At 37.2% G+C, this 18,858-nt stretch overlaps 1 protein-coding gene across 1 annotated transcript; it reads right to left on the bottom strand.

Moving 5' to 3' along the window:
* Positions 1-797: 797 nt before the first annotated feature.
* Positions 798-18,122, bottom strand: DYTN (dystrotelin; the record flags this gene model as incomplete). The annotated part of the gene is made up of 14 exons (XM_082763441.1): positions 798-913; positions 1,488-1,971; positions 3,223-3,382; positions 4,543-4,613; positions 6,307-6,469; positions 8,074-8,219; positions 9,534-9,645; positions 10,476-10,639; positions 10,960-11,031; positions 11,711-11,799; positions 12,670-12,755; positions 14,978-15,179; positions 16,154-16,228; positions 18,077-18,122. The coding sequence occupies 14 exons, from the start codon at positions 18,120-18,122 to the stop codon at positions 810-812; spliced, it is 1,974 nt and encodes a 657-aa protein (XP_082619567.1). The 3' UTR covers positions 798-809.
* Between the last annotated feature and the right edge of the window lie 736 nt (positions 18,123-18,858).

The following is an 18,858-nucleotide window of genomic DNA, read 5'->3' as shown; positions in this document are numbered from 1 at the left end:
CCTACAGCCAGTTATCTATTTTTAAACTTCCATATTGTAAGTATATTATTATATGTGTATATATGCCTGTATGTATGCGTACAGGCTTGGTAAGTATTTTTAATACTCCCGAAGTTTTAGATTTACAGGGCTAGCAACTAACAAAAAATGACTTCTCACACATTTTTGATACTGCAGGTAACATCTTCCTAATAACCATTCTATACTAAGCATGATATTCTTATTAACAATTCTACACAAATACATATATTAATAATGTAAAGGCTCCTCTAAAGCAATCAGCTTCCTCTAAATGTGCAAAGAATCTTTTCCATTAATCATGAATTTATCAGTTTGGACTAACGTGACTATCTAAGTATCAAGTATTGAGAAGTCTGATAGTTAAGAATTTACTCCTTCCTAATGACTAAGAAAAAGTGATAGAAAATACAGCATTGAAATCAACTGACTCAAGCTGTCTCTTATAGAAAAAAAAATAAATTCTTAAATACAAGCCATTATCAGTTAAATAGCAGTGAAAAAAATAGTAGAGGACAGTTGTGAATGCCAGTGTAGCATTAATGAAGACATACTTTTTTTTTTTTTTTTATCAGTTGCCCCTACATCTACTACATATGAACTAGAAAACACTAATAGAAAGGGAACCTTATTCTCTAACACTTTTTATGGTTCCTGGTGAAATCAGTAAATGCAGAAATCTGTTATGATTAGTTATTACAGTGCAATATTTGAGATACTGTGAAGTGTCTGACATGGCTTTAGTTACCTTTGATAGTTCAGAGGAGCTGTAAAGTGAATGCCAGTTTCTGTCACTTCCAAGCTGGCAAAGTTATTTGGTTGATGAGGTCAGAGAAGGATCTGCAAACATGTTCAGCTGCAGAGAAGAAATCCTGCTTCAAAGCTGACTGTTGAGCTGAAAAGAAAGGATTTTATGTGTTTCAGAGCATTTGATTGCTGCCAGAGCTCTGCAATACTCTTTATAAATCTCTATCACAATTCCATATGAACAGCAGCTTTTTATGTTGCTCTCCTCATTACATCCTCATTATCAAAAGTGAGGCATCATGAGTATTGAACAAAGCTCTGCTGTAGTAAGACCACTGATTACAAAGGCATTTGGACTGCTGCAATTTTGCCTGGGACTAGAGTCATTATGTCACAGCACGGGCAACAGAAGAGACCTCCAGTGGCCTTATCAGTATGAGTATGCTCCTTAATTGACTGCTGAGACTGACTTCCTCTTACATGCTTTAACTTAACCTGTTTCAAATTACTCAAGCATTAGGGGCTATATTCCACCTTAAAGAGAAGTGTTCCATCCTATAGTATAGCACTGGAGTACTTCTACAATGGCAAAGGTAAGATTCCTCTGAGAGTTAAATTATTTATGAGGGTTTCCTCTGAGGGTTAAATTATTATGAATGATATTGTAAAGTAAACTGGATGAAGGTGAGAAAACATGTCTAGATAACCAGGAGAACTTGTACCTGATTGGGCTTGAAGAGACAATGCATCCTTCAATTTCATCACTAGCTGCTGCAGTTCCACTTCCTCACTGACTTCCTTTTTATCAGGTGGTATCTGTATTGCAGTGGGAGTGAGAACTGTATTCCCCACAATGCCACTGCAGGAGTTTTCCATCAATTCAGGCAGGTAAGTTTGATTCTCTTTTGCTTTTTTACATTGTCCAATCAAAAGTCCGTCATGCTGCAGGGTCAATGACTTCACTGGGTCTTCTGAGAATATAAAGTTCATTGTAGCAGGAACCTCAGGTGTCTCTAAAAGCTGCATTCTGTTTTCAGAGTTGGGGCGATTCAAAGCTTTCCAGTCCGCACATGTTCTGGAAATGGGATTTATTTCAGCAGGATTGAATCCACCCTGCATTCTCCTTTCCAGAAGGACATGCTGATTTCTTGGCATCATATTCTGATGCAGTGAAAAAGAAGGATGTGTGGTTGACTGTAACATGGTCTACAAAAGACAAAACACAGAAACAACATAAAAATAACTTATGTTTTGGTTGCTGGTAGAGATAAAATAGGTGGGAAAAAATATTTGGAGTCATAATAATAATTATTATTATTTCTTTAATTTCTCACGTATTAAAACCAATTCTTTCCACAAATAAAATATTTCTCTGCAGTGAAATGAAACTTTGAGTTTGGACAATCTATGTGTCCACTTTTTCCACAGTTCTGATCTGAGGACATCATATGCTTCAATGCCATTGAAAAATGGCAATAATAATGTTCAAAGGCTAAATTTGCAGGAAAAATCATCCTAAAATAATTAAACTAAGGGAAAAAAAAAAAACAAAAAAAAACATATTAAACATGTATCAAAATCTCAAACCTTTTAACATCCAAAATTCCAAAAACAGTCTGTTTGTCAGTGCCACGATTGTAGTTGGAATTTTCTAGTCAGAACCAGGATGGCAAATACCATTATTGCACGAACACTGAATCTGAGTAACTGGAATGCGCTGGACACCTAACTGCACATGTGCAGCCAGCCCTACAAGTTGGGGACAGACCAGTGTCATAGCATATACAGAGGATGGTATGACACACCAGGTCACAGTGGACTCCATGTGCTAGTGATATTAAGCTGTGCACTACAGATGTGTCTGGCCTTCCTATATGTTTGATCTGAAAAACACTCTAAAAGTAGCATGGTCAAAAATGGTACAAAATGCTGCAAGTGGCACACACATATGAAATCCCTGTAAAACAGGGCCTTTTCAGAACCTTAGAGATTCTTTTAAAATACATTAACTCTTGTTCATTTAAATTAATAAAATATTTTCCATAAGACGTCTGTATTACATCCCAGTACAAGATAAAAGTTAGAAATGACAGAGAAGTATTTTATTTATTTTGTGTTAATATGGGACTCTAAAGGAACAACCACAATGAAGTATCTAACACTTCTGTTGGAAACCATTTTCTCACTCTTATTGGAAACCCCTGTCATTATTTTAATTGCAGTAGTATCTAAACAACCCAGACACATCTGTCTGGGGTAGGTGCTAAATATATACAGAGTGAGAAGAAAATCACTGCTGCAATAAGCCTATCTGCTTTCTCTGAAGACAAAAAACGGAGCAGATAAGCAGAGAATGTATGAAATAGTACCAAGATTTCTGATCTGCAAGAAAAGTAGTAATTAGTGTTCAGTAATTGTCCATAGTTGTAAAGATTTTTCATACATTTATCACTATACCTTTATATCTTGCTTTATTTGCTGCAGCTCCATTTGCAAGTTTTCATGGCTTGCTCTCAAGCTTTGGAGTGTTGTCTCTATTTTGCAGCTTCTGTCTTCCTGGCAGCTGTGAAGAAATTGCACTTTGTCCTTCCATTTATTGAATTGCTTCTTCATGTTCCTTACAGGGACACAGAAGGGTGGGAATTTTGCTGGATCAGATAACCCATTACACACACATATATACAATCACAGAATAGAGCAAACACTGTAGCCCAAACTTTCCTTTCTTTTACAGTTCAGGAAACAGCTTCTGGCTTAGAGGCCAGTATTTCAAGAATTAGGCTGTATAAACAGAATTATCAAGAACTGGAGTGTTCTAGAGGAAAGATGTGAGCTGAGTGGAAGTGCAGCCAGGAACTATGCCTTGCATCTTAGGGTTTGATGTTTCCCAAAAAGGTGGCTGAAACTGGAAGAGATGTCACAGTAGTCCCTCTAAGAGCAACTATTCTGGCAACTCTTATCGCAGACCTCTGACCTGCAGACTCTGGTTTCAGTGGTCACAGACACAATTACATCCACAGCACATTTGTATATATATACAAAAAAATGGAGGGAAAAGCAAAAGTGACAGAAAAAGGTGAGCATGGTTACAGCTAAGCCCATACCATACACAGAAAAGAAAAATGAATGTGAAATGTGTCATATTCTAATAGTAAGTATTAAATATCAATATAATATCCTATGTCAAAGGTTTGAACACCAGAAGGGATTTCTGTAGTAATCTAAGCCATGATTTTTTTTGCAGCAGTTACTCTGTCAGGCCTGTTACCTCTATTTGCCTTAAAGCATATTCTTTATAGAGATATCCTACCTTGATTTAAAAACTTGAAGTGAATTATCAAGTTGACATTATTTAAACTAATAATTACAGTAATGCTGATGAAAGCAAAACAAAATGTTGACATCAGGAGGGGGTTCTTCACAGAGAGGGTGGTTGCACACTGGAACAGGCTCCCCAGGGAAGTGGTCACTGCACCGAGCCTGTCTGAATTTAAGAAGAGATTGGACTGTGCACTTAGTCACATGGTCTGAACTTTTGGGTAGACTTGTGCGGTGTCAAGAGTTGGACTTGATGATCCTTAAGGGTCCCTTCCAACTCAGGATATTCTATGATTCTATGATTCTATAAATTGTTTTTCCAGTGATCTTCACTTGTGATTTTTGTTGCTGAGCTACTTCATTCATCCCCATTTGACACGAAATTATTTAAAATCTCAACATTTTTCACTGGAACAGTATTGCCCACCAGTCTTCAGTTGTATTATTGCATTTACCTACCTGCTTTCATTGTGAATACTTCTGAGGGAATCATGCATTTTTAACATATCTGCTTCAAAAGAGGCTATTGCCTGTAATAAAGAAGAGAAAAATATCTGTTCGCGATTTTATCAGCAATAAAATTTTATTTTCTAGGCAAATTCTGCTACAGACAGGCATGGTAAATTGGGGAATTGGCCCATTTTACAGATTTACTAAACTTATCAGCTGATTGCAACCAACATACACATTAATGCATTTCTAATGGCTATTAGAAAAGACTGGAAAATTTACTCAATATAGAACAAATTCTTTGTCCTATGGCACATTCTAAGTGTTTTCAGAATTTGTTTTGTTTTCAATCAGAATAAAACCTCATACCTTTGAATTTCTGCAAAATAGAATATTCTGATTTGGAAACAGTCTCTCCCAAGTCACACAACTGCTTTGGAAGAAGGAGATGGAAGGAGACAGACTGGATGCATAAGGAAGAAGAAAAACCTCTGATCTTTGGATTAAAGTAGAAATCTCTGAGTCACACAGGACAGTAGTTCCAGAAGTCAGGGATAAACTTTCAAAGTAAACTGCCTTAGAGGCATGGTATAAGATGGTCTGGAATCAGGTTTGCCATTTAATTGTAAGACGCATAGCTGAGACCTCAGGACCTTCAAAAGCTAACGGATTCTTTTAAAAGCTACCTTGCATTGGACCTACAATCTGCATCTTTTTAAGCAATCTGCACTAACAGATTTATACTCATTTTCCAATATGTTGGAAATCAGTATAAACCTGCTCAAAAAGAATTTTCATCCCAGAGGGAAAATGAACAAGACTGCAATGCATGTGACAGAGTACCACTACAGTCCTGTCTCAGTGTTTTCCAAAATGACAAATGCCAGCCATCAAAATGACATGCTTAAGCAATATTTGCCCACCATTGCTACTGCAGATATGTGCTTGCTGGCACATAGCTCATGCTGGACAGAGTCCTAGAAGACAGTTATTCCAAGGAGTAGCACAGGAAACTGCCAAGGAAGTGACCTGACACATACAGGGTAGTTCTCAGTTACTGCATTCTTGGCTTCTGGGAAGAACAGGGTAAGTGGATGACACAAACTGGTTTGAACACAACCCACAACCCATTGTTCTGTATATTCCAAGTATGGACAGAGCTACCAACCTCTCAAATAAATATAGAAACACAAAAACTGCTATGTACTTATTTTTATTTACACTATCCTTTCCACTCCTCTAGCATTGTTTCTATGCAGGGAACCTGGAAATAGATTGGTGAAGAGCTTTTATGCATGAGCTATTTTAGTTGGAGTGGACACTACTCTGGGTTAATCCTTAAGAAGGGCCCATTCTGTCCTCTTATATTGCTATGGTGACAAAAAAAAAAAAAAAAAAGGTCCAAGCCTATTAGGAATTAAGATGTCCTTCCTTGACATTTGCTTGCAGTGGGAGGACATGATGGCATTTTTTGCTGTCAGAATAGAGAGAGGGCTCTAGCTGAGGCAGTCTTTATCATGCTGCTTTAAGACAACTAGAAAATAAAAAAGTTTACAGAGCAAATATTCCTACAAATGCTTCTGACAGTCACGGAAGTCAAGGAGTCTTGTTCACTAAGTTTTCAGATTCCCCATTTTTTTCTATATGTGAGAAATTAACAAAAAGGTGAAGCTGTCCATTCTTTTTCACTGGTCATTAGACATCAGTTAGATAGTTAACATGGTAGGTCTTCCTCCCAGCTTTAGTATCACTACACCTTCATGTTTCACTCACCTGAATTTTTGTCTTGTCTTGCTCTGGCGTCTCACTGTTATTCTTACTCTTGTGTGTTACAGTTCTGCTTTTAGATACAAGCATGGGTGACTCCAGGACAGGTCTGTCCACTGGGAGAGACAGGTTTTCAGGGAATGATGAAGTACTGAGTCCTGCAAGGGGACTGTACACCAACAAAGAAATACGGAGTAGACAAAAGATCAAGCTTTACATGGTTTTGGTACCCAGAACAATCAAAATACAGCTAATGCACTGTGTATAGACAGACAGCCTACTATTGACTAAGAAAAGGGAATGATCTGTCTATGCCTGCTAGCATATTTTGGCTGAAAGAATGAAATTCCTTAAAAACAAATTCCACTCTTTCAACAGAACTTCAACAGCAGATTCTTCTTTCCACCCATTTAGCATCAGTGCAATTTGCTACTTCTCTTTTTAACTTCCAATATTAAGAAGGAGCTAAAGATATTACGAAATTCAACTACAAAAGGATAGCAAAGGGCCAGATACCCTGCTGTGCAGGCCATTCTATGCTGGGAAAAGCCCAGATACCTGTCAGTGACACCTATAATGGCAACTCCAAATTCTGTTTTTTCTCATTGACTGCTACCCAAGCATGAGGTAAGAAAAAAACCCACAGAATTGCAAAGAAATTGTGACTGCCCACAGAAGAGTTAAATGATATTCAGAACAAAGAGTGAATTTTTGTTGCTGAATACAAGTGGGGATAATTTAACAATGGAAAATATTTTGCATTTCACCACATTCTAAAGAATGAACACTGAAATATTCTCTACAAGAATCACTGTAACTATCACCCACTGACCTTAGTGTATATAAAAAATTTGGTTTCTAGTATTTACCTAGCAGTGTAGCAAAGAGTTTTATAACCAGATTTTTCTCTTCCTTCCCACAAGGATGAAATTAATTTAATTTAATTCTTTTAGAGAGGACTGACCTTTTTCCCCTTTTTCAGTCTCACTGAATCCTCATTTGGAGAATGTGAGATGCAAGAGAGTTGCTAAGGCTTTATATAGCTAGTAAAGAATTTCCCCCTACATATGTTTTTAGTGCTTATCTCGTATCATTGTTCTCTTCACCTAAACATCAACCAAAAGGCCAGAGCAAGAAAGGAGTAACTATACGGAAAATCATAACAACCTCCAATGCTCATTATTAACTACTATGATCAGAGGAAACACAGTAATGAGTTCACAAATTAACTAAAAGCAGGCAAAACAGAAGTGATCTAAAGGAACGGTAATGGTGATGCAAAAAATCAGCTACTCACTATTGTGAGTAATCCCACAGGACTGCGATTCAGTAGGACTTGAGTAGAATGACATTCACTGAAAACACTGTGGTTCAGATGCAGGAACCATTCAGTCAATTTCCAATGAATTTGTCATGGAGGAGGTGCTTAAAAACCCACTCAGTGACAGGTGCTAAATATTTGCAATGCTTGACCTTAGACTGAGCATAAGAAATGGCACAGAGAGAAAGAGATGCTAAAGGAAGGAGGGAAGGAGGACACAAGCATGTGATGTTCTATAAGACAATTGGTCATTAGGTTGTCAGCACTGTAATCGTGGTTAAGCAACAGAACAATGTGCAGCAATTTCCTATTTATGCTTTCTATTTTTTATGGAAAAATCATGACATGGTCTGTCACAACAAAGTCATTTACTCAAAGGACACAATCAAGCAATATCCTACAGCCTGACACTTTATTCAGAGAGTATAGATTCATTGAAAACAGAAACTCACACAATCTTTTTGTGAGCAGGGAACTGCCTCTCCTCTGTTATCTCCAGAGCTCTCCTTCTCTGAGCCTCCTTTCTTCTGCAGCAGTCTTGAAACAGGTTGTTCCTGACAGTGCAGAGAAAGTGCTTTGCACTCGCCTTTGCTGACATCTATTGGAATGAAGGATAAAAGAGAAAGGAGTGAATTTTCAAGCAGCTGCCCAGAAAAAAAAAAGGCACACCCAAGGCAAAGGCAATACATGTGCAAGCAAAGGTCTGTTCGTTCAACAGCTGAAGCTGCTGTCTGAGCCCTAGAACTGGAGCTGAGGTGGACGATGATGAAGGACCACAGGCAAGATCAGCTCCAATTCTGGTATGTAAGCAAAACACTGTCCAGGATAAATTCAGGCAACCTGGAAATGTTTAATACAAGGTTTTGACAATTACAGTGATAAAGTTCAAAGGCACAACAAGAATTCTGTCCAACTAGTACCTAAGTTCTCCTTTCATCAACAGAAAGAAATACTCTTACTAATTATAAGAGGTGTTAATGTATACAGCTTTCTGTGTTTCATGTTCTCCTCTTACACAGTGAAAACCATACTTCAATTTGTCACAGCAGTGCCAGGCTCATGTATAGCTATGCTCCGTAGTTGTTTTATGGGAGGACACAAGCCAGTTCTGCCCCAGGAGACGATTGGTAACGAACATTGGAAGAGCCCTGACAATTGAACAGGAAAAAAGAAGAAAATACACAGCATGCGTCCTAGTTGTTTCTTAATATGGTAATAAAATTACCACAAGGTGTCAGCACAGTAAACAGAAACAGTGCTGAGTTTTCAAATCCTGCCTCAGCAGCCCACTCCCTGGTACAGACAATGTGAAATTTTAACCAGACACAGTCTCCCAGTGCTGAAGTCCATTGCTGGAGCAATGAAAGCACAAGTTGCCCCTGTGATGGAGCTCAAGGAGGTGAGCTTACTTGGGCCTATGCTGGCTCTTCATGCTGTCCCCAGCTGACAGGGACAAATGAATCTACAAGTTCTACAATAAAGTTGAAAATGTCTAGAACAAAGGAAGTTTCATGCAGGAGTTAGTACAACTTCAGGATGGATATTAATTTCTGAATGATTCCGCAGTGGCACTGGGAGGAAGGAGCAGTGGGACACACTGTAGGACCTTTCCACAGGTGTAAGGAAGTGCTGCAAAAGGCAAATCTGCCATACAGCAGCCTGGGAAGAGGACTCACACTATGACATTTCATGTCTCTGTTCAGTTATTTCAGAACAGAACATTCCTAAAGTTAGAAGCCCCCTTTTCTCCTTTCCCTGACTCACTGTTCCCAGATGAATAATACTAATGTCTCATGGGCACCATGGCTGATATATACATAATTTTATAATCAATGTAGTTCAAGAGTCTCTTGCCAAATTGCCCACATAAAGAACCTGAACAGGGCAATGAATCAGTACAATAGGACTCTACCTGCACACAGTGTTCCACAACAGGATGTGACCTCTTATGTGGTTTGCGGAGACAGCCTGTGAAAAAGCAGACTTGGCAAAGGTCAAAATTCAGGCACTTCAAACAGCGATACCTATGAAGGTAAACAGACACAGACACATACACAGACACAGAATTTCTAGGTTGGAAGAGACCTCAAGATCACCGAGTCCAACCTCTGACCTAACACTAACAAGTCCTCCACTAAACCATATCACTAAGCTCTACATCTAAACGTCTTTTAAAGACCTCCAGGGATGGTGACTCAACCACTTCCCTGGGCAGCCCGTTCCAATGTCTAACAACCCTTTCGGTAAAGAAGTTAAACAGATTAGGTTATTTCCCTGCAACAGAGAACTTGGTGTAAAAGTAAGATTGACTACTAGAAGTCCAGACCCCTGGTTTCTGAAATGCAGAGAAGCACCTCTGTTTTAAACAAAGACTTTCACCAGCATTCTTTGAATGCAAGAGTTATTTTGTCCAAACGACAACAGACTAATCTCCAGAACCCACTCATGATTTTGATATTATTAATTTGCTCCATTGAAACTCAATCCAAGGAAGAAACACCTGTTCTAGTATAGTTTTTGAGATTGCAGTTACACCTTCATATGTTTCTTATGCACCAGATTATCTGTATCCACTGCTCTTATGGAAATGTAATATTACTACATTATTGATGTATGATTTGTGACTATACAAAGAGCTAAAAATGAAACAAACAAACAAACAAACAAAAAAAAAAACACACAACAACAACAACAACAAAAAAACAAACCTAACATTCTAAGCTTACTATTAGCAAGAACAGACTAACGGTAAAATGTTCATTGTTTAATACAGTAGTTATAGCCTGCAGAGTATGCAAACAATAGTAAGAACTATTTATGTGTATGCTAAAGACTACAGTAATTACTGACATACCTGAGGCCTCTAATGGGGAAATTCTTGCAGACTCTGCATCTAACCTGGTGAGAAACTGTTTCTGAAGCTGATAATCTGTAACATGTAGAGAGCCACAGCAGAAGAGTGGGCTCTGATCTCAGCCAAGACAAGAATTTTTCTTCAACAATTGCTGAATTCAGAACCTGGAAAAAATATACATCTCAACTTCAGCCATTTGCTTGAAAAAAACTGGTGTCTCATCTCAAGTTCCTAATAAAAGCTCTGATATTGCTAGTGTAATGTTTTTCATTCACATAAAATGCTGCTGGGTTTCAAAGGCTTTGGAATAAATGCAAGTCTTCAGTAGTATCTGTAGATATCAATCTCCCTATACTGCAAGACTGATGAACAGCCCTGCTCCTTAAAAATAGGTATTGGTGTATGCCACATGGTAATACACTTGCAATTTTAATTTACCAGCTACATTCAAAGTCATTTCTCAGGACATCAGAATTTCACTCACCCCTTGGAAACAGCTGTGAGTAGCGATTTCCACACAAGACAGAGTGCAGCTTTCTTCCACAATGGCTGGGATCTGCATCAAGAAGAAATGCTTAGAAACACCTCAATAAAAAACAGATGTTCCTACCATGCTCTGCTGAGACGGTGACAGCACACAGGTGGTGAAGCTTCGATAGAAATGCCACTTTACATACTATTCTGAAGAAAATCTATTCAAATTCATGCCACCAGTGTGCAATTTCAGAGTTCAGCATGTGTCAGAACGATTTGCTCCCAGCTCACTTACTCTAATGGATTAACACATTATGTTACCATACTAGAATACTGAAAGACAGTAGGTTTGAATCTCAGGGGTCATTTTCAGACCCCAGAACTGGTGTTCAGCACCAGTTCAGCTGGAAATACTTGTATGCTAAGGCATTATTGTGCAACTGCAAGCTATTCCACTGAGTAGACATCTAAGTTAGGAGTTGCTTTAGCAACAGCTGCATGCAGCTGTTCCCAGGACCTTTAAGCTCAAGCAAAATGAATGTATAGACATACTGATGCCAGGCATTATTCAGACTAAGAGGAGCTACAGGGTTTTATTCTTTAACCTACTCTGCATAGCAGATCCCTACGTCCACACAGTACCCTACTGACTTCAGTTCCATAACGTTACCAAACGTTACACATCACCCATGTGTGTTTTTCTCCTGGATTAGAATCCCCCCTACAAGACCTGTTGTCTAATAGCACTGCAGTGGCATTACCTGATTTAAGTCTGTTAGCAGGCTTCTCAGGGCACTACGAGTAATCAAGAACTTCTTCCCATCAGGAACAGCATAAAACTCAAAAAAAGCTGAAAATAACCAGAGGAAAGAAACTAGAATACTAGCAGAGCGTGAAGAGTCTTCTAGCTACTCATTCTCAGGCAATCTGCATGATAATTGTGAATTACCAAGTAACCTTCTCAAAAAAGTTATTTCCTTGTCTACCTAACGCAGGCTCTCAATGACTGCTGTAACAACACTTTCCCCTACTGGCAGGGGAAGGAGAAGGAAAGCAAGGAAATTATGGAGGTCCCTTATCCATGGCAGCTAAGACTGGTAAGGGTGAAGGAAACACTGAACTCATTTCCATGGCTATAAGAAATACATTTAAACAAGTTTACACAAGATATGCCCTGTTTAAATTTTGATTTGTCAATTCCAAGTAATTTGAAAGGAAATACATAATGTGCAATGGAAGAATATGAGACCAATATGCCACTTGTGGTCCATTTATTCTCTGTTTTGAGCACTTAACTCAGGCAGAAATCTTTGTGCTGCCCATTGCATTGGGCTGCTTTCATCTGTTATGTTTAGCTCTTTAAGCATTTTTTGTCTAGTGTTAGAAGGACTCTAAAAAAAATCCAGGATCTAATATACAAATATGTTTTCTGCTCTAGTGAAACTTAAAACTAGGGCGTTTCTGTTCATTTTTGCTAGGCAAAAAGAAGTTGGCCTTTATTTTTGAGCTCTGCAATCTTAAGCTGTATTATGGCTTTTTTTCTGAGACTGTTTATGCAAAGATGAATATGAACATTAATGAAAAAGTATCCTTCCACATCAGCCCTACAACAACGCAGTTGACATAATGTACTTTTTGCATGGCAGAACTATATTCTCTTTTAAATGTTTTCCTCAACATTTGGTATTTTAGGCAGTATATAAAACTGTACACTTCCCACCTCTGTATTTAGCAAGTAGAGTGTCTCTTGAAAGAGCAATTAAGGCAGCTGCAACAGATCTAGTTTTGATATAACCCGTTCCAGATCTAGGAAAATAAAATAAATTACACTATATTCACCAATAATGTGAAAAATGCAATCTCTTAAGAAAAAATATTGCTACATTTGAAGACAACTTCAAATCTCATATCCTTTTGTACGCATATAACTGATGTAGCATTTTTGTGATACTTTATGTCTAGGACCCTTTGTCATTGAACACGACTACAATATTAACTGTTCAAAATACCATGCAATTATAAAACAGACAGTACCTCCTTCAAAGACCTCACATTCCACTTAAGATATAAATTTACTTTTACAATACTTACTTTGCAATACTTTATTTTTACAATACTTTCACTTTCCTTAAAGAAAAAAAATAAATCCTACTCTTCACTTGTGGAAAGCCTTCCCAAATATGAAAGAAAAAGTAGGACTACAAAATGTTTTTTCTACTATATCATCAGCCAGCTTCATTGTGGCCCCAGACCTGCCCTGAGCAACCCTTGGGTTGACTTCCTTTAATTTCATTCCAACTTGATTTAATCACAAGGATATATGCAGGAGAAGGACCTTCATTTGACCATTGAATAATGCAAGTCATAAAGAATAAACCTTATTTTAGAACCCAACTTTGCAACATAGGCACTAAATGAAAAAAGCTTCTTTATGTGAAGACAAAACATATTAATGGGAAACCATAAATCCGAAAATCTTACTATTCTATATTTAAAATATCACTTTTGCAAAGCAGTTTTACTTTAAAATTTGTTACGTAAAGTTGTCTTCAAGAATCTTTAACTAAACTGCATTGTTACAGAGCAAATTGAAGAAAGCTGTAATAGCTTCCAAAGTATGATCTATATGGGAAATTGTTGGTCAAAAGTTTCTAGATTTTCAATTATACATTTAGTTTTCCCAGAACTTTCATAAAGGAAAATCCAAGATTAAAGCTATGTAAGACTAAACATTCCCTGAAGAGAAAGGGAATACACACAGAATATTAACTAGGCATTGCTGTTTAATGAAACTTAGTAAAAATGTCTCTGTGACAGCTACTCTCAAAACTCATAAAGGTTTTCAATTGTATACCTTATTGTACTTTAATAAGCATATAAGTAAACAACCACACAGACATGGAAAAGCCCCCATATACTCTTGACTTGAAAGACTTTCCATTGTTAAGAGTGGAGAACAGCACTCTGCGGAGAAAACACACTTAGAAGAAAAGCATAAGATGCTTTTTCTATCCTATATACACGGCCAAAAAAAAAAAAAAACTTGTGAAAAAAGTTCAAAAACACATTATAGCATGAAGAAAATGATACATTTTCTGTTTTACCAGGAAAACAGAAAAAAGGATCAAGATATGCAAAGAACATTCTTGTAAATGATTTCCTTGGGTTCGTACTTATAGCACACCAATTACAAAGCACTGTTGATGATTCTAGCTTGTTTTGAAATACACCCATTTATTCTTAGCCTTTACTCTCGTAAGTACAAAAAGTTCTTAACATGGGATCTTAAATATCATGTAATTAATAGTAATTCAAGACAAAGTCCTGCAGACCACTTACATCATACTCACGCTCCCAGTAAAAAAGCTTTACTCTGATGTAGGAGGGAATAAATTTCATCTGTAGTGAATAAACTCAACAATGAACTTAACCTTTTCTTTTAAATCTGATACAGTCATGAACCAAATTTGCCTTTAGTGAACTAATAAATTATTCACAAACAATACATGAGAAAATTACGGTCTACAAGCTGCTTGCTTATTATCCCCCCCCAAAAAAAAGATTTGCCATTTGCAGGAGCAAGCTGATCAGCTTAGTTATGAAACACGGGTAGTGTTTTGTAACTGGCTGATGAATATTTTAAGCTGGAGAAAAATGAATAATGAAAAGTGACTGGCAAATTCTTGACTTGTGTATATATAAAGGCAAATACGGGTTATTTTTCAGGAGTGTAAGAAAATACCTTAGCAGCCAAAAGAAGAGCCACTCTTTGTAGAAAGCTGCTCACAGAAAGTTAGTATGGGCAGGAAGACATCTAGATTTCCAGGTATGTCTGGAAACATCTAACCACTGTTCTTCTGTTAAAGCTTTGTGCCTCATCTTCCTATACCTGAACTACTCTCACTATGTGTAACTTAAGCAAAATACCATCAATAAAGGAGTTTCACATATAAATGACATAAGAAGAGTAGAAACAGACTTGATCTAGCAGTACTTTGTGATGGATTCATATTTGTGCTTCTTCTCACCTGTCATACATGGCTTTTAGTAGGCTCAATGTGAATTTGGCAGCTCTTGGATCTACCTGGCCTGGTTTTTCTAATCTTGCCCTTTGGAACAGTTCCTTCAGCATTCCAGAGAGCTGCTGCTCTTTCAGAGAAATCTGCTTTTCCCTCTGTCTCTGTTCACTTGACAAGATGTGCTGAATCAGAGAAACATCAAGCAAATCCACTGTGAGAAAACAAAGGGAGAAACAAATGAGGATCCCTGCTTCCTCTTGAATGGAAGGTGGACCTTTTTTTTTTCTGCTCCAATTAAAAGTGCCTAGTTAAGACAAGTCTGGAAAACAAAATCTAAAACACTATTCGACATAAAAAGGAAATAAACTGGGAATGGTCTTGCTGGGTTTATTTAAAAGTGTCTGGATGTGATTTTAGAATAGTTAGGAAGAGAAGGGAGATAGCATGCTTAACTGCATCCAAATTATAGAGGAAATGCAATGGCATTGATTGGATTCACTGGCAATGATTGGGAGTTTTCATCAACAGACTGTTTCCAGTGGAAGATTCAAGATATCCATGCATTCTAGCTCAATATAGAATTTATATCCAGTAATTTCAAAACAAGCTAGGTGCCCAGGGCTTTGTTCCACAGCTCTTTGCTTGCACAGAATTCTCACTTCAAACCCAAGGGGTTTTCTGCCTATCACATTTTAGTTTGTTCACATTAATACTTATAATGTTACTCATTAATACTTGCAATATTATATTACAGTATATCCATTATAATACTTATAATGTTATAGTATAATAATTCTCATTAATATTTTAGTGCCTGTCAATGCTTTTTGATGATACATGATTATTTCCAATAAATCATGTAAGAATTTGACACTTAACAAGTATAATAGTATAAAGATTCATAATTGCCAGTGATGTCTATGTACCAATGTTGTAGATAGTAACAGTAACTCAGTTCTCCAATGCCTTTAGAATTGTAATGTATTTCCACTGACATTCAAAGGCGGGTAAAAATTGAGCTGTATATGAACTACTATCTGGCTCTTCACTGTTTATAATGCACTTTGAGTTTCCCACGTGGAAAATGAGAGAGCAAAGTAGCATAATAACTCATGGTGACAGCAACACAGAATGTTTACGGATTTATCTCCCTGTCAAAGTATGAGATCCTCTTCATCTACTAACACTGGCACAGACTTTGTATTGCGCGTAGTTTCAGGGCTGTTCTGTAGACAGAATTCTGAACATCATTGAAATTCTGTTCATTTTGATAAAAATGTCTTTTTTTTTTTTTTTTTTTTTTAGCCAAGATCATACTGAAATAATATTTCTAGGCAGAATACCTTCTTGATCAGAGTAGAGATGCTTTTTCTACAAGGAACAGTTTGCCAGTCTGCACAGCAGGGTTATTGTTTGGGATGCATATTGTTTCAAGACTTAAACAAATTTTCTGTCAAGATCAACATCTGGGACTCTCTTGGAAGATAAGCAATTTACCAGAGCAACTGGCTTTTGACATCTCTGCTTAGTAATTCCACTCAAGCTGCTTGACTAAATCCTATGCCCTTAAATGACTTCAGCTCATTCCTTTCACATCAATAAAGCATGTTTTTCTGAGTGGGAAGTAAGAGCTTCGGAACTTGATCTATAACTGCTACTTTACACGCATACTCAGAACTTTATGACAGGAAAAACAAGGCTTGATCACAGTAGCTTTAGTAACTACAATGGGACTTAGTCCTGCCCTCAGAGGCTTTCTTGATGTAGTTCAGGGAGGAAGAGTTACTCACAGTTGATAAAGATCAAAGATAAATAACAAATATGCACAATTGAGTAGAAATAATTTACAAAACTCTCTACCTGTTTAGTCTGGAAATGGTCCAATCTGTGTGCAATGGCTCTCCACAAATGTGCCAGACTAATGTTAATAGCCAGCAAATTATGGGCTCTGCTGTTTCCCAGATGCTGCTTACGATATAGAAATAAGCTGTATCAGCCATACCATCTGTCTACTCCTGCTCTTGTCACATTATGTTTTGTAATATTATTTGGAGATGTAGTATAGCATGTCATACAATGTGAAAAATGAGTTTTTACTTCCATGCAGCATCAGTTCTCTTTCTTCAGTAACCTGATCCAAAGCTTTTTTGAAAGGAACAGGCTGACTCCCACAGTTTTCCATAGGCTATGGATTAAGTCCCAAATGCTTATTTTCCTTCTCTAAGAAGGAATACAAATGTTAGAAATGTGCATATGATCCAACTTGAACATCTTCCATGTGCAAGATGACTTTCTAAATGGAGGGAGTCTGTTTTAATAGCCATCTGCTATTCTCTTGCTTTTACTACATCTGTGATTCAAGCTCATCCTTATAGATGATATGTGGCTTCAAAGTAAGGCATTTTGTGCCAGTCAAGCAATAGTTCCAGAATTACCTTGCAAGAGCACATAAGTAAACATCAGGCAAAGAAAAAAAAGCTCAAATTAAATCAAAATGTTTTAGGATTATTATTTATGTGAGGCTTTTTGGCAGCTCAGAACAACTCAATGCTTTCATTTCTCATAGGGATGGAACTTTCCCCTTGGACAGAAAACTAGCACACAACTGGTTCTGCAGTGAGTCAAATTTTACCTCAAGACTCATAAATGCCCTTTGTTGAGAAGCTGACAAAAGAATTCCTACACAAACAGAAAAGAGTGCACTGTTTCTTGGCATTTCCAGCTAGTTACCTGATCTGCATTTTGCACTACCTGTTATATAGCAGATGAAGTATCACCCAAGATTTTACACTTAAAAAGGGAATGTATAGCTATCCTTCACACCTATTGTAGAACATGTGAAAAAAAAAATTATCATAAATTATAAATTTGGAAACATGACCATTGTGTGCTTGACCATTCCATGAGTCAAGGTGGTAATGGCAACGGAAGATGAAAGAACAGATCCAAAACCACAGGCACCACAGCAGTGTATGTTATTTATATGTTATAGCACAGAGATTCCATAAGCGGTATGACTTCTTTACAATTCATTAGTTTCTGTCCAAACAGACACAGAAACATCTCTTGAGAAAAGCTGGGGGGGAGAGAGGAGAGAAAAATCCTTACCCTGCAAGTCTGGATCCATTTGAAATGGACAGATGGCATTAGGCATTCTATAATGAAACAAATCAAAGTGTAAAACCACATTATCTAGACAGAGACATATCGAACCATTCACATCAAACCTTTTAATCTGAACAATTTACTGGATGAATTTCAGAGATGAAATTAAACAGAATTACATAAAACAACATAATAGCTTTGGTGTTAGGTGCAGAGAAACTCCAGAAAATTGCATGGTATCTGCTCAGGATAAAGCAGAGGTAATTCCAGTAGCTGCAAAATTGTACGAAAAGGAAAACCGTCCCCAAAGTTTCAAGTTTCAAGTACAGCAGATGAGATCTTTCACTACCTAGGAATCCAGTATTTACATATAGGATTACTACACAGTCCATAGTGTATAATTTCAGCATAGACAGAACATACCTTTACACTAGACTATTCCCAAGATCCATTGATTACAATTGCTTACAAGTCTATTTTCTAAAATTTTCAAACTTGAAGGGTTAAGCTGAGCAGACATCATTTCTTTCTGAGAAGGAAGTGATAAAGAAATCATAACCATGAATCTACTTCTTTATGTAGCTCTGAAAACAAAAGTAATTGTGTCACTGATAATAAAAGAAACAAATTCTTCCCTCAGGCCTTAGGTCGTTAACGTTCCAGTCTACATTATATTTTTAAACATAAAAGTATAAATACGAATTCAATATAGTAACTCTCAGCTAATATTACAGTTGAAAAACGCTAGCTGTAACAGATTTATGTTACATGAGACAAAAAAAGGC

The sequence above is a fragment of the Aythya marila genome (genome assembly GCF_965140915.1).
Source record: "Aythya marila genome assembly, chromosome: 6".
NCBI classification, from domain to species: Eukaryota; Metazoa; Chordata; class Aves; order Anseriformes; family Anatidae; genus Aythya; species Aythya marila.
Note: the sequence above shows the minus strand (reverse complement) of the source record. Positions and strands in the feature narration are given on the sequence as shown.